This window comes from Bos taurus, chromosome 15 (assembly GCF_002263795.3).
Source record: "Bos taurus isolate L1 Dominette 01449 registration number 42190680 breed Hereford chromosome 15, ARS-UCD2.0, whole genome shotgun sequence".
Taxonomy (NCBI): Eukaryota; Metazoa; Chordata; class Mammalia; order Artiodactyla; family Bovidae; genus Bos; species Bos taurus.
Genome location: NC_037342.1, coordinates 18,207,027 through 18,223,195, shown reverse-complemented (window position 1 = coordinate 18,223,195; position 16,169 = coordinate 18,207,027). Strand labels below are relative to the sequence as shown.

Genomic DNA, 16,169 nt, shown 5'->3' with positions numbered 1-16,169 from the left:
ATAATCTCAGATATGCAGATGACACCACCCATATGGCAGAAAGCAAAGAGCCTCTTGATGAAAGTGAAAGAGGAGAGTGAAAAAGCTGGCTTAAAACTCAACATTCAAAAAACAAAGATCATGGCTTGTGGTCTCATCACTTCATGGCAAATAGGTGGAGAAACAATGGAAACAGTGACAGACTTAATTTTCTTGTGCTCCAAATCACTGTAGATGGTGACTGCAGCCATGAAATTAAAAGACGCTTACTCCTTGGAAGAAAAGCTATGACCAACCTAGATAGCATATTAAAAAGCAAAGACATTACTTTGCTGACAAAGGTCCCTCTAGTCAAAGCTATGGTTTTTCCCGTAGTCATGTATGGATGTGAGAGTTGGACCATAAAGAAAGCTGAGCACTGAAGTATTGATGTTTTTGAACTGTGGTGTTAGAGGAGACTCTTGAGAGTCCCTTGGACTGCAAGGAGATCCAACCAGTCCATTCTAAAGGAAATCAGTCCTGAATATTCATTGGAAGGACTGATGCCGAAGCTGCAGGTCCAATAGTTTGGCCACCTGATGAGAAGAACTGACACGTTAGAAAACCCCCTGATGCTGGGAAAGATTGAAGGCAGGAGGAGAAGGGGATGACAGAGGATGAGGTGGTTGGATGGCATCACTGACTTGATGGATGTGAGTCTGAGCAAGCTCCAGGAGTTGGTGATGGACAGGGAAACCTGGCGTGCTGCAGTCCGTGGGGTCTCAAAGAATTGGACACAACTAAGCGGCTGAACTGACTGAGCTGAGCTCTTGCCTTAGAATTTTTAGTACTCATAAATAATACTATATATTATCTGTACATATATTATACATATTTATGTTACATGCTTACCCACATATAAAGTATATATGTAGCAAATACATATACACAGATATAGATTTTTGATGGGAATAAGAAATACTCTGAAGGGTCTAATATGCTTTTCCTTTACTTTCTTTGATATGAAAAGTTATGTAGTGTCTCACGATGGTTTTAAAGCACCAAAATAAAGATTTCTAAAGGACATGTTAGTTAAGAGTGGCATGAGAATTGAATGAGGTCCCTAACAAAGTTTTGGTTTTGCTTTGCCATGGGGAAGATACATTGAGAAAGCCTTGAAGCTGGAATAGGGGGAGGGACGTTCTATAGAACTGCAGTCCACAATACATATCGAAAGACTCCCTACTTTTTGTGAGGTTTTTTTCCCAATGAGCAGAACCGTCCATGGCACAGGAGTGCCCCTAGTTCCTGAGGTTCATATAGAGATGAACCCCCCACCCCCCAGTTCATATAGGGATGCCTGCATTTCTAGACTGCGTGGGGTGGGGGGGGGCGGTGAAGAGAGATTAGTTCTCCAATATATTTACCTGAAAATATTTTAGTCATGCAAAATTTTTATAATTTTCATTTAGACCCTGTGGAATTACAAACATCAAGATCTAAAAATATATTCAGTCAAAGAAACCCAACATCCATTCCTTCTCGGCTGAGCTTCAGATCATCATTTGCTTCCTTGTTCTCATTCAGAAAATCCAGAAAGGAGACTTCAAAGCTTCAATCGCTGGGACAGACAGGGTGAGTAAACTCAGATCATGTGACAGCTCATTAGTTACCGGATCCCAGAGGCCAGCAGCCTGTTTTGTGTTCAGAATGTTTAATGTTTGTTCTTAGCATTTAATTCCAGATAGTAACAAAGGAAACGGGGCTGAGCTCTGTAAGGGACAAAGTCCTTATGAAACTTTGAAACTGAGCTTGTCTGAAATCCAACTTCTAACCAATGGCACAAGTCCCAGGAGGTGGACAAGGTGAATAATGGGTTAAATGTTGAGAAACAATTATTGACAGTTTTTCCATTGCTCCAAGAGCCTGGTCTATCTCCTGGTCATGAAGATACATTTAAATCAAAACTACTCCTTACTGGAGGAGTATGTGTGTCAGGAGAGTTGGGGCATAAAGAGTAAATGAACGTAAATCAGATGAACAAAGAGTAGAGAAAATCTGAATTTTGAAGCAGAGAAAAATATGTTACCATCATTACAAATATTCAGAGCAGCCATTCTTCTGTAGTTGCCTGGAACTTAAACTTCAAGTGAAGAAAGGGAAGCTTTGAGAGCAATGGAGGTATGGTTCCAGTTGATTCCCAGTTGAAAACTGTAAATCAGTTCGTCTTGACTCATTATGCTGTTGGATTGTTTTGTGAAAAACAAGCAAGTCTTTGCTTATGTGCAATTGAGCTGACTGCTAAGTATTTTCAGCATGTCTTCCTGGTTGAAAAGCTTCCCACCCTCTTAAGGTGTTGGCTTGGCACGTGATATGTTTCTTGTGTGCCATTAAGTGTGCACTGCAGTGCTAAGTAAAAGGTGTTGGAGGTCACTCTTGCTGAAAAACAGTAGGCAGCAAGCAGCTGGCGAGGTATGTGAAGAGTTTCTGAGACTCACTCAGCTCTGTCCTCCCCTCTTAGGGGAATGGAAGGTTTTTACTTCCAGCTTTCAGCTGAGGCTGTTTTTGTCCTTGACAAAATACTGAAGAGCTGAACAAAGTGTAGATTTTTGTGATTGTTTTCTACGAGAGTTGCTTACAAGGAAATACTCTTCAAACCGGTGAGTTGCTTTTCTTTGTAAAAATGTTTAAAACACTAGTAATTCTCTCATTTGACAATTTAAAATTGAGTATTTCCTTTATAAGAAATATTTCTTTTAAAGAGAATAGAAATATTCTTAATTTGAGGGGTGGTTGGGGCTTATGATGTAATTTGTGTTTCAGGTAATTTTCTTTAAGGCAGAGTTTTATTGTAGCTGAACAATGTAACATTAGTAAACTAGGAAAAGTTGAGGTAACCGACAAGTTAATTTCAAGCTCATATTGTAAGTTGCTGCAAAAGTGAATCAAAGAAGGTAAAAAAAACAGTCTTCATTCTGGGTATCATGGATTTTGGTTATAGATCAAAATTTTTTTAATGAAACTCTTGCAAAATTCTGTTTAGCAACTGTTCTTCTTAAATACCAAAATGACTTATTTAACCAGACAAACACAACATATAAAAATGAAACAAATTTTATCCTTTAAGCATATGTTTATGTTTCACAGTTTTCAGATTTGCCATCTTTAAATACATTTTATTTTCAAACTGTAATTGTGCTGGTTTAAAATGTAACAAATACACTGTTTTTTGCTCCTAGTAGGTTTCAGAAGATAAAGCATAAAAATACACCCTTTTTATTTTTAAATATGAGCATGACCTAAATATTTGGATCTAAATCCTGAATTTGAATGTGTGTATTGGGGGAGAGGTTGTTTTTAAGGGTATGTAGGACTGTGGTAGGACAGTAAATGGTCATACAGTCTGAGGGGCTCTTTATTATTAAGTGGAGCTTTTTTCGTTCAGCAGTTCTGATCTTTTTCAAAATACAGAAGCAAGCTTCAGAATCAGACAGGAGCGGCTCCTTGCCTATAAGCACAGTGGGAGGAACTGACAAAGGCCCCGGGGGAAGCACAGTCATCCTGCGCTGGGAAGCAGTCAGGTTTCTACTTGCTGAAGCCATCAAAACTCGACATTGTCACACTCGGTCCTCTGGAGAACAAGTTAGCCAAGCAGTTTTAGAGGATCTTCTGCAAATCACAGAAAGAAGGCCAACCCCCAGAAAGCTGTGGGAACATAGTGACTTCATTAATTAACAAAAAGGCAAAAACTGTTGCCATTTCTGATTCAAATATGACTACTGAAGTTTCTCCTCCCAAATTTATGTACTACCTAATTATCCCATTATTATTTTAATCCTATTTGTAAATAATTAAACTGTACTCTCTGTGACTCTACCACAACCCCAGAAACAAAGAAATAATTTCCACTAGTGCTTTAATCATTTATTGCTAGCCAGCAAATTCAAGAAAAGTATACATATACAATTGTAGCTTGGTATCTGTCGGGGATTGGTTCTGGGACCTCCTGCAGATACCAAACCCCACAGATGCTCGAGTATCTTATTAAAAATGTACAGATAGCGCTCTCTATCCACAGATTCAGCCAATGGGGGCTCCATCCATGGCTCGTTGAGTCTGCAGAACCCACAGATACCGAGGGCTTACAGGATTGCAGATCTTTCTCTTAACATTTCCCTATAAGTTATGTTTTCTCGCATCTTGTTTGGGGGCGTTTATTATCTGAGACATATGGTACTCAGCCCCCACCGCAGAATTTCAGTAACTCCGTTGCCTCACAAATGCCTTCCACGTAGTTCAGCAAGTACCTAACAGTGTATGCCATGAACTTATAAATGCAGCTTTCCTGGCGGCCCGATAGTATCTCCAGTTACTTTTTCTTGTTCCAGATCCCCCATTATCCCACTGATTACTCCCCTCCGTGAATAGGTGGTGTGCCACCCTCTGTCCTATGAGCCAACACACTCCACCATGAAGTCATCCTGCAAGGGGGCCCTTTATCTTTGTGCCTACAAATTCTCGAAGCTGTGAAGCCACGTGCCCCCAGTTCATTATGCTGGTTTTCGGGCGGTGCATTGTTTTGCCCTCTACTCTTCCCTTTGTTGTAGTCCCAAGGATTAGAGCAAAGAGGAAGTACAAGAGAAATAGCTCATAAGGCTCATGAGTAACATGCGCAGTCAAATTTAAGTTGACCTCTTTCCTTTGAGGACCTGCACGGTGTGTAGCATACAGTAAGCACTCAGCACAATGCTGCGATCAGAGAGCGACAGCTGCTCTCCTGGAGTGAGGGCGCGCATGCTGACTACCCTGTCCCTTTAGGATGGTTTTTTCACCTGAGGATGCAAAGTGTTTTGGTGGATCGATCCAGGCCCCCTAGCTGCTCTTCAGACATGCCCAAATTTGTCTGATCTATCACAGGATGTACACAGCAGTCCAGCAGTCTAGTTGCAACCTCTGTTTACATAAGCAAAAAGTTCAAATGCAATTTTGGAAAGTTTAAAGAGCAGGTAACTTTTTCTCCCTGAATTCTGTTTTCTGTCTCTCTTTCTCTTTTCCTCCTTCTCTCTTTCCAAATGTCCTACTATACCATCTTCCTTCTTCCTGCCAAGTACCTAGGTTTGAGTTGGAGGACACAGGAATGTAAGACACCTAGATCAAAGGCGAAATGAGAGTAAGGCAAATCCTTCTTTGGAAATGCTCCTTCAGTGATCCCAGGTGTGGCACCCATTGTGGTGACAGGAGGGAGAAGCAAGACACAGGGAGTGGTTCCCAGTTGATCTGGTTGATCATTATTAGAATTTCACCAGCACTTAAATCTAATGACAGATTACCAGGCCCCAGCCTTATGATTCTGACTCAGGTCTGAAGTGGGGCCCTTGATTTTTATTTCTCTAGGATATTCGGATGTTTATCCAGGTTTGGGAGCTACAGCAGCAGAGCTTCCTACCCCCCACTATGGTAAGGGCCGTCAGAATTCCTGGCATGTGATAGTTTCTCTTATTCATCAAAGTCCTACTCTGTTGATTAGATACTGCATTTAGATCTGGAGATAAAATCGTGAAAACAAGGCAAAGTCCTCAGCTGGAGGGCTTTAAAATCTAGCAGGGAACACCAGATGACTGTGCACAGTTGGGCAGAACTCTAGGAAGTGACAATCACATTACAATCATCATGGATTCATATATTCATTATGGTGATTTTCAGGCAAATGACAGTAAGGATCTTGAGAAGAGATGCCTTCTGGCCTAGCTGCAACCTGAGTGACATCAGTGAATACACTGATGATTATGGTGTAATATGGTGAGTGCTGTGGTAGATGCATGGCATTCATGCCATGAGATTGTTATAGGAGAAGCACTTAACTCAGACTGGAGAACCAGAAGCATTCCTGGAAAAAGAGAGCCAGTGTCTGAAGGACATATAGGACTGAGCTAGGCAATTTAGAATTGGGAGGTTGTGCCAGGCAGAAAGAATGACACAACAAAGATTCAGAAACTAGAAAAAAGCAAGAATCCATCTAGGTCACTGAGGTTCAGTGACCCAGTATAAGGTGAGACTGATAAGAGGTGGGGTGGGAGTATTTGGCAGAGGCCAGAATGTGGAAACCTTATACATGCTAAGGAGCTTGGTCTTGATCCTGTAGACAGCAGGGAGACATTCATCCCTTTCTAAGAATACCATTATTTTCCTTATTATATGTACTGTATATGTATAAATAGTTCCTTATTTTATATATATATATCACCCCTCTCACCCACTGACCTGAACAAGCACTAATATTTTGGTGTATTTCATGCATGTGCGCATGTGCATATTGTATTTATGTTTTTCATTAAACCGAAAAGTGACATAATGAGATACTCACTTTAGCTCAGTGGTTTGCAATCAGGGGCAGTTTTACACCCCAAAAGGCATTTGACAATGTCTGAAGACATTTCTGGTTTCTACAGCTGAAGGGTGGTGCTATTGGCATCTGGTGGGTAGGGGTCAGAGATGTTGCTAAACATCATATAATGCATGTGATAAACCACCACACTGAAGAAATGCCAGTAGTACCAAGGCTGAGAAACTGCTCTGTCTATAGCTGGCAGTGTGGGAATATACGTGAGAGATCATTAGGGTATGGCTTAGTAGGACTTATGAACAAATGCATCTGAGATAGCTTTCTATCTCTTGAAATCACCCAAATCCAGAGGACTTTAACCAGCGTGGTTTTTGTGACGGCACTGTTGTTTTAGTCAGTCTCCAAGTGGAAGCCCTTCACACCAGAAACATACACTAACTGGAATATGTTACAGTATTATAACATACATTTACAGCAGGCCTGGAAGTGACTGTGGAGACTCTGGGCCTCCAAGCCTCCTGAGTCCTACACCCTGCCTGCTACCTCGATCCACAGTGGCTCCCACGGCCTTGCACACTGTCAGGGAGCGTGCATCCTTGCACTCACAGCACACCCTCACTCTCAGTGACACTCTTTCCCAGTTGTGCCACCTGCCATCCTTAGGAATTCCCCTTCACTCCAAGTCAGGCTAGGGCCCCAATCAGCTGATGAGAATGTTGAGCTGCGCAGGGACACCAAGAGGCTGGCCTCTCCGCAGGACTTTGGGAAGAATCTTCACAGTCAGGCATGTTCTCTTGGCTGCAGGCAAATGGAATTACTTGTCAGTTCCCAGCTTCCTTGCTGTCTTACATCTCCAGGCTTGTGCTCCTGGTGTTCTTAGGCTCTCATACCTGTTCAGCCAGCACCTTCTCTCCCTGTTACTTTCCCAGTTCGTCCCGGCAAGTGCTCACCAGCCCCTCTGCATTTTCATTTTACTTAAGCCCCTGTATTGTCCTTATAACATTGTGGCTTGCCTTTTGGCTCTTTATGTACCTAATCTTTCCTGTCACAAAGCCTCTTAGAACAGTCTCTATATCAGTCATATTTATTTCCTTCAAACCACTCAAAATAGTACTTAGCATGTAGAAGGCAGGCAGGCTCAATAAAGACGTATGAAAAGGAAGAGTACAAATAAAAGCAATATTTTAACTTCTAAATATTATTAGTATAGAGCTGGTACTTCAGAATAATATGAAAAATCCATGTTAATTTTAATTTCTGTTTAAATTTTGAGCTAAACTATAAAATATATGCTGTTTTTGTTTGTTGTTGTTCAGTTGCTAAGTAGTGTCCAACTCTTTGCAACCCCATGAATTGCAGCATGAACTCCCCAAGAACACCAGGATTCACTGTCCTTCACTATCTCCCTAAGTTTGCTCAAACTCATATCCGTTGAGTCAGTGATGCCATCAAATCATCTCATCCTCCGCCGCCTCTTTCTACTTTTGCTTTCAATCTTTCCCAGCATCAGGGTCTTTCCCATTGTCAGCTCTTCATATCAGGTGGCCAAAGTATTGAACTTCATCTTCAGAATCAGTACTTCCAATGAATACTCAGTTGATTTCTTTTAGGATCGACAAGTTTGATCTCCTTGCTGTCCAAGGGACTCTCAAAAGTCTTCTCTAGCATAATTCAAAAGCATCAATTCTTCTCTGCTCAGCCTTCTTTATGGGCCAACTCTAACTTCCTTACGTAACTACTGGAAAAACCATAGCTTTGACTATACGGACCTTTGTTGGCAAAGTGATATCTCTGCTTTTTAATACATTGTCTCAGTTTATCATAGCTTTTCTTCTGAGGAGCAAGCATCTTTTAATTTCATGTTTAATACATGTTGTTATATTTTAAATGTAAAATTATTTGGCCTCCTAGGTTTTATGCTCAGCTTTCAAGAGCCACGAAGCAGTTAGGGCTTTGAATGAAGGAAAACTGCATCTTGACAATTTTAACTGATCTGACCTAGTCTGAGTTTATTTAATTCTTGATTCCTTCTTCTGTGCTCTTAATGAAGGAGAGGACTTGACTTCATACAAGAGCTCTGAGTCATACAAGAGTTCAGTTCAGTTCAGTCACTCAGTCGTGTCCAACTCTTTGCAACCCTGTGAACCGCAACACGCCAGGCCTCCCTGTCCATCACCAACTCCCGCAGTCCACCTAAACCCATATCCATTGAGTCGGTGATGCCATCCAACCATCTCATCCTCTGTCATCCCCTTTTCCTCCTGCCCTCAATCTTTCCCAGCATCAGGGTCTTTTCAAATGAGTCAGCTCTTCACATCAGGTGGCCAAAGTACTGGAGTTTCAGCTTCAGCATCAGTCCTTCCAATGAAAGTCCTTCCATCTCCTTTAAGATGGACTGGTTGGATCTCCTTGCAGTCCAAGGGACTCTCAAGAGTCTTCTCCAACACCACAGTTCAAAAGCATCAATTCTTTGGCACTCAGCTTTCTTTATAGTCCAATTCTCACATCACATCCATACATGACCACTGGAAAAACCATAGCCTTGACTAGATGGACCTTTGTGGACAAAGTAAATGTCTCTGCTTTTTAATATGCTGTCTAGGTTGGTCATAACTTTCCTTCCAAGGAGTAAGTGTCTTTTAATTTCATGGCTGCAATCACCATCTCCAGTGATTTTGGAGCCCAGAAAAATAAAGTCAGCCACTGTTTCTACTGTTTCCCCATCTATTTGCCATGAATGATGGGACTGGATGCCATGATCTTAGTTTTCTAAATGTTGAGCTTTAAGCCAACTTTTTCACTCTCCTCTCTCACTTTCATCAAGAGACTCTTTAGTTCTTCTTCACTTTCTGCCATAAGGGTGGTGTCATCTGCATATCTGAGGTTATTGATATTTCTCCCGGCAATCTTGATTCCAGCTTGTGCTTCCTCCAGCTCAGCATTTCTCATGATGTACTCTGCATATAAGTTAAATAAGCAGGGTGACAATATACAGCCTTGAAGTACTCCTTTTCCTATTTGGAACCAGTCTGTTGTTCCATGTCCAGTTCTAACTGTTGCTTCCTGACCTGCACACAGATTTCTCAAGAGGCAAGTCAGGTGGTCTAGTATTCCCATCTCTTTCAGAATTTTCCACAGTTTATTGTGATCCACACAGTCAAGGCTTTGGCATAGTCAATAAAGCAGAAATGCATGTTCTTCTGAAACTCTCTTGCTCTTTTGATAATCCAGTGAATGTTGGCAATTTGATCTCTGGTTCCTCTGCTTTTTCTAAAACCAGCTTGAACATCTAGAAGTTCATGGTTCATGTATTGCTGAAGCCCGGCTTAGAGAATTTTGAGCATTACTTTCCTAGTTTCTATTAACTCTTACTCTGCAATTCAGGCTGCACACACTTACTTAGGATTATAGATTTAAAAAATCAAAATTCATCTCAATTTTGGACCTAGGTCTTAAAATTTTTTCACCTTCTACTGAATTTTGGAGAAGCCATATAAATAGTAAAAGCATAATTGTTCTTGTGAAGAGGAACTAAAAAGCCTCTTGATGAACGTGAAAGAGGAGAGTGAAAAAGTTGGCTTAAAGTTCAACATTCAGAAAATGAAGATCATGGCATCTGGTCCCATCACTTCATGGCAAATAGATGGCGAAACGGTGGAAACAGTGTCAGACTTTATTTTGGGGGGCTCCAAAATCACGGCAGATGATGACTGCAGCCATGAAATTAGAAGACGCTTACTCCTTGGAAGGAAAGTTATGACCAACCTAGATAGCATATTGAAAAGCAGAGACATTACTTTGCCAACAAAGGTTCGTCTAGTCAAGGCTATGGTTTTTCCAGTGGTTACGTATGTGAGAGTTGGACTATGAAGAAGGCTGAGCACCGAAGAAGTGATGCTTTTGAAATGTGATATTGGAGAAGACTCTTGAGAGTCCCTTGGACTGCAAGGAGATCTAACCAGTCCATTCTAAAGGAGATTAGCCCTGGGATTTCTTTGGAAGGAATGATGCTGAAGTTGAAACTCCAGTACTTTGGCCACCTCATGCGAAGAGTTGACTCATTGGAAAAGACTCTGATGCTGGGAGGGATTAGGGGCAGGAGGAGAAGGGGACAAGAGAGGCTGAGATGGCTGGATGGCATCACTGACTTGATGGACGTGAGTCTGAGTGAACTCTGGGAGTTGGTGATGGACAGGGAGGCCTGGCGTACTGCAATTCATGGGGTCGCAAAGAGTTGGACACGACTGAGTGACTGAACTGAACTGAACTGAAGATGCTCTAATAATAAATAAGACATACTTATAAAAATAAGCATCCTGAAGTCATCTTTGTAAGGTTTGCCTTTTGAAAAAATCCCCTTATTAATTGTGGTCTGGTTCTGACTTAGTATCTCTTTAAAATAAAAATATACAGAAGCAGAAAATCTGTTTCCCATTTGCAAGAATACTCTATGTGCCATACTGATCAAGGAGACCTCTAGATTCAGTCAGCCTGTGGCCAGCTCTGAGTTCAGCCACTATGTACCTTGTATAGTGTCTTCTAACTTCTCTGCACCTCCACCATCTGATCTGTAAAATGAGAGCTGTCACAGCATCCACTTGACAAGAGTGATGTGTTTAAATGAGGTAACTTGTCTATAGAGCATACAAATACTGCCTGGCACACAGTACTCACAAATGTAACTATTTCTGTTACTAAGTCTTAATGCTATGTTCAAGTAAAAAGCCACTATTATGTATTTTTTTCTTGGCTACCTGAGTGACAAAGATGTAAAACACTGATCCTAAGCAAGCACAAGAAAATGTTTCTGAGAGATTTTTCAGCAGTGCACTGTGAAAGATCTCCCTACTGAGCATCAGAAATATATCTTCTCAAGATATGGAGATATAATAGAAAATGTGCTATTGATTTTCCAAAACTTAGGCATTTCTTTTCAAAGAAGTTATTTCAAATTCTTTCCACAGATGTGATGGCCACACACCTTCTGTGTCTGTGAGGGGAACCGCTTTGGTAAGTAACCAAAGAACTAAAGGTTATGCTGAATAATTCAGAATTAATGTAATTCCTGGTTGATTACATATTTAAACAGAATTCTCCTTGGTACAGTCTTAAATTTACCTTAGAAGCTTAGATTTCTCCTGCAGAGCTCCAAGTTTCCCAATTGTGATTGGTTTCCAGTTGGCTGTGGTACTGAAATGCTCAAACAGCAGCCTCTGCCTGAGACCTTGCCACTGTCTCTGCTATTTTACCACCTGTCAGTCCTATACAGCCCTAAAATGTTGGATGGAGGAAGAGTTTATTTGAAAGTAGCAGAGGAATCGCAATTTGAGACATTCAGACTGTAGCAAGCTGTAGGCAAGACTGCTGAAGGTTTATTGTTGTTTTACAGTTGCTCAATCATGTCCAACTGACTCTGCAACCCCATGGACTGCAGCACGCCAGGCTTCCCTGTCCTTCACCATCTCCCAGAGTTTGCTCAAACTCAATGTCCATTGAGTCAGTGATATCATCCAACCACCTCATCTTCTGTTGTCCCCTTCTCCTCCAGGGGGCAGGCTGTATTTGGGCAGGGAATGTAAAAAGGGGAGAGTTCAGTTTGATTCTGTCAAAATCAAAAGCATATGGAAACCAGCTTTGAAAATTTCCAAATAAACTTGCAAACCAAGGTGGGTCTGCATAAGACCTCTTCTGGGTAAGATCATCATTTGTAGTCAAAGAGGAAGCCACTGATAGGCGAAAAGCATCTGGACAGAACAAGCTACATGAGGGCACTGACCAAACAGGACCTCCACAATTTCTCTGAGTTCACATGTTTATAAGATTGAGAAGCTTTGTTTTCTGTTTCTTACTTTTTTTGCCCTCTTGCATTTTGATCTACACACACCATTGTCTTTCTGTACAACTCATATATGGTTTGGAGATGGAAGAAAGAGTTTTGAAGGCACCTAAGAGTGCAGGAGGAAGGTAGAGGCATTTTTCAATAGATTTTGCCTGTAGTACTAACACTTAAACCTTTCTCTCTCTTCTTTTTTCAAAAAGCATGGGATAGAATTCTGGTGAGGAGTGCATATATCTCACTTTTGTTTGTCAAGTAAAGAATCTCCCACAGAGCTCCAAGTTTCCCAATTGTGATTGGTTTCACAAACAAAAGTGAGCCTCCTTTCTTCTTCAAGATTAATGCTACTTCTTTCTCAGTAACTTTGAACCCTATCTCTCTCTTTTATATGCTTGAGCCCCAGTCATGACACCAGGAGCAACTGCTACACTCTCATGGAGAGCTTATCATCATCCAGGCACTTAACATAGATCATTTTATTTAATACCCAGAGGTAATATATGAAGTAGGTATTATTATTATGCCCACCTAAAGATGAAAAAACTGAGGTTCAGAGAATTTAAAGATCATGCTCAAAGTCACACTGATACTTGGGAGAGTCAGGATTAGAAAACCCAGGTCTCTGTAACTCTACCACAAGAAGTCAAAAATGCCTACAGCTTCATCAGTCCCAAAGCCCTGGGTGCTTATGAACCGCTGTTGCTCCCTACCTGTAGGCTTGCCTGTAACCGAGAAATGGACTGAACTGGCATGTATACAGCTTTGTTCTCTAAAAGAACAGAACCCTATGCCAGGATGGCTTCCCTGGTGGCTTAGATGGTAAAGAACCTTTCTGCAATGCAAGAGACCCAGGTTTGATCCCTGGATTGTGAAGAACCCCTGGAGAAGGGAATGGCTACCCACAGTAGTATTCTTGCCTGGAGAATTCCATGAACAGAGGAGCATGGCAGGCTACAGTCCACAGGATTGCAAAGGGTTTGGCATGATTGAGCACCTAACACTACTCCAGGATGCTTCTGTACTCGTGACTTTTCCTCAGAGAAGTGCTCAGAGCTAACCATCCTTTGCCATTTAAGAGAGGTGGTGTCTGAAACAGGTAAGGAGCATAAAAAGAAATGCAAGCACCTAGAAGTTATAAAACAGGAGAGCTAATCTGGAGTTCTTGGGATTTCAAAGTCCAGTCTGAGGACTAGTAAGATACCCTCTTCTTTGACACTCATAATTGCTGTTTGCCTTTAACAATTTCACTTCTCAGAACATGTCAATCTAAAAAGATAAGAACTGGGAATATAAGTGAAAGTCAAGCCAATGATGTAGCTCCCAGTTAATAACTATTTAAAAAGTAAGGGAAAAAAAATAATGAAACTTGAAGACAAGTATAACATGTAGAGCTCCATTATTTATCCATAAAAGTCCTATCCCCTTAAACGGCAAAGAGCTGGTAGTTGGCCAGTGATGCCACAGGGATTCTTGCCAAGACTTAAGATAATGAACTTCCTCTCATTTGGTTGGCAGCCTAGCAGGTATGGTACAAAGGGGATTCCAATATTTTATAGGAGGCTGTACTACATTTTTGGATGATCCTCTGTTCAAAGAGAAGGAAGCTGCTATTTAAACATTTATATCAGCTTAAAAGAAGCCAAGGGTTTCAGAAAAACAGAATTTTTAGTGCTAGAGTATGAAAGAATTTCAATCTAAAATGGAACAGGAAATATAAAATGGAAAATATTATGCATGCCCCATAAATGCCTGATATACAGAAAACTGATAATAATATTAGAATTTTCTTAAATGATAGACAGTTGGTCAGGGATTGCCTCATATCAGCCACGGGAAGTTTAGCTTATGGTTTCCAGGGGCATGAACAAGAAATGACCTGGATCAGGTTGGCCTTACAAAATAAGCTGAATTGAGTTTTGTTTGTATGACTGGACTGGTTTTGTCTGCTTAGGAAATTTTTAAAGCTGGTCTTCATTTGTTTTTTGTTTAAATAGACTCTCACTGGACTCTCCCCTCATTCTAACTGAACTCATTCCCTGTTCAGATACAGCCTGCCCCAAATCCTCAGCACACTTGCTTGTGCTTACTATGGTTTGCATGTCCCAAATTGCAATTCCTCTATTGCCAAATAATGGAGAAGGCAATGGCACCCCACTCCAGTACTCTTGCCTGGAAAATCCCATGGGAGGAGGAGCCTGGTAGGCTGCAGTCCATGAGGTCACTAAGAGTTGGACATGACTGAGTGACTTCACTTTCACTTTTCACGTTCATGCATTGGAGAAGGAAATGGCAACCCACTCCAGCGTTCTTGCCTGGAGAATCCCAGGGATGGGGGAGCCTGGTGGGCTGCCGTCTATGGGGTCGCACAGAGTCGGACACGACTGAAGTGACTTAGCATTAGCATTAGCATTAGCATTGCCAAATAAACTCATGTCTTAATGTGCCTCAGCTTATGCCTTCATTTAGGATGACAAGAGAAACTTAGAAACCTTCTATCTCAGAGTTCTTTCCACCTCAGCACTACTGACATTTCGGGTTGAATAATTCTTTGTTGTGGGGGCTCTCGTATGTATTACAGGATGTTTAGTGGCAATCCCTGACCTCTACCTACTAGATGCCAGTAGTTCACCTCCACTCAACTGTGACAATAAAAAATACCTCCAGAATTTTCCAAATGTTCCTTGAGGAGCAAATTGCCCCCAGTTGAGAACCATCTCCTTAAAGGTGAGGAATCCAAAATCCAAGTGGTCACCATCTCTGAGCACAGACAAACCGTACGGCTCTGGCCACTTACCCACTCCTCATTTCCGAGCACATTCTGGTGGTGATACGCCCACTCTGTACCCCTAGAAACATACCTCCAGCGTGGCACTATCCACACTAGGCTGGTGTGAGCTCCCTGAGGCTGGGACCACGCCTGCTCACCTGTGTATCCCCACTTCCAGCACAGTGTGAGAACTCCAAAACTGAAAGAAGAAATGAATGTGTGGTTTTTAAGCCACACGGTGCAATGCTGGATTTGACCTTGCAGGAAAACCGATGCAGAGTAAATTCAAGAACACCTTGAAAAATTAATTTGTTGACTTTACCAAGGCATTTGGTAACATCCATGACCTTAAGCTTCAGTTTTGACAGCTGTTCTACAGGTTTGGCTGCCCTAAAAGTAGTCAGATAATCTGAGGTTACTCTGTGACAGAGATCTGGTTGTCTCATGTCAGCACTGCAAACGTTAGTAGAGTGAGTTGAGGTTGGAAAAACAGCCTTACTTTGCTCAGCATGTTCTATGTACTATGTTTAAGATTGTTAACAAACCCTAAAGCCAGCATTTTGAGTCTCTGGCCTCTAATCTTTTAGGATATTTCTCTAACTCATTAGGCTGAGAGCACCAGCCAAAGTCTACCAGAAAATCCTCTCTAACCACAGAAGACTAGTAATGGCTAATGATAAGGAATTATTAATATTAAGTGCTAAGTACCATTCTGGGCTTCTCAGGTGGCTCAGTTGTAAAAAATTTGCCTGCCAGTGCAGGAGCTAAGGGAGACACAGATTTGGTCCCTGGGTTGGGATGATCCCCTGAAAAAGGAAATAGTAACCCACTCCAGTATTCTTGCCTGGAAAATTGCATGGACAGAGGAGCCTGGCAGGCTGCAGTCCATGGGGTCACAAGAGTCAGACATGACTGAATATGCACACACGCACCGTTCTAAAGTGTTTTACAAATATTAATTCATTTAATTCTCACAGCAACATTATTGCTACTGCTAAGTCACTTCAGTCATGTCTGACTCTGTGCGACCCCAGAGACAGCAGCCCACCAGGCTCCCCCGTCCCTGGGACTCTCCAGGCAAGAACACTGGAGTGGGTTGCCATTTCCTTCTCCAATGCATGAAAGTGAAAAGTGAAAGGGAAGTCCTCAGTCATGTCCGACTCTTAGCGACCCCGTGGACCAGGCTCCTCCATCCATGGGATTTTCCAGGCAAGAGTACTGGAGTGGGATGCCATTGCCTTCTCCAAGCAACATTATTATATGAG

At 41.7% G+C, this 16,169-nt stretch overlaps 1 protein-coding gene across 1 annotated transcript in view; it reads left to right on the top strand.

Annotated features, from left to right (window-relative positions):
• Positions 1-1,374: 1,374 nt before the first annotated feature.
• The window catches only part of EXPH5 (exophilin 5), a 34,815-nt gene continuing 20,020 nt past the window's right edge, over positions 1,375-16,169 (top strand). The window contains 2 exon segments of the mRNA XM_059875078.1: positions 1,375-1,593; positions 11,266-11,311. Coding sequence (XP_059731061.1) covers positions 1,403-1,593; positions 11,266-11,311 — 237 coding nt within the window. The 5' untranslated portion in view covers positions 1,375-1,402.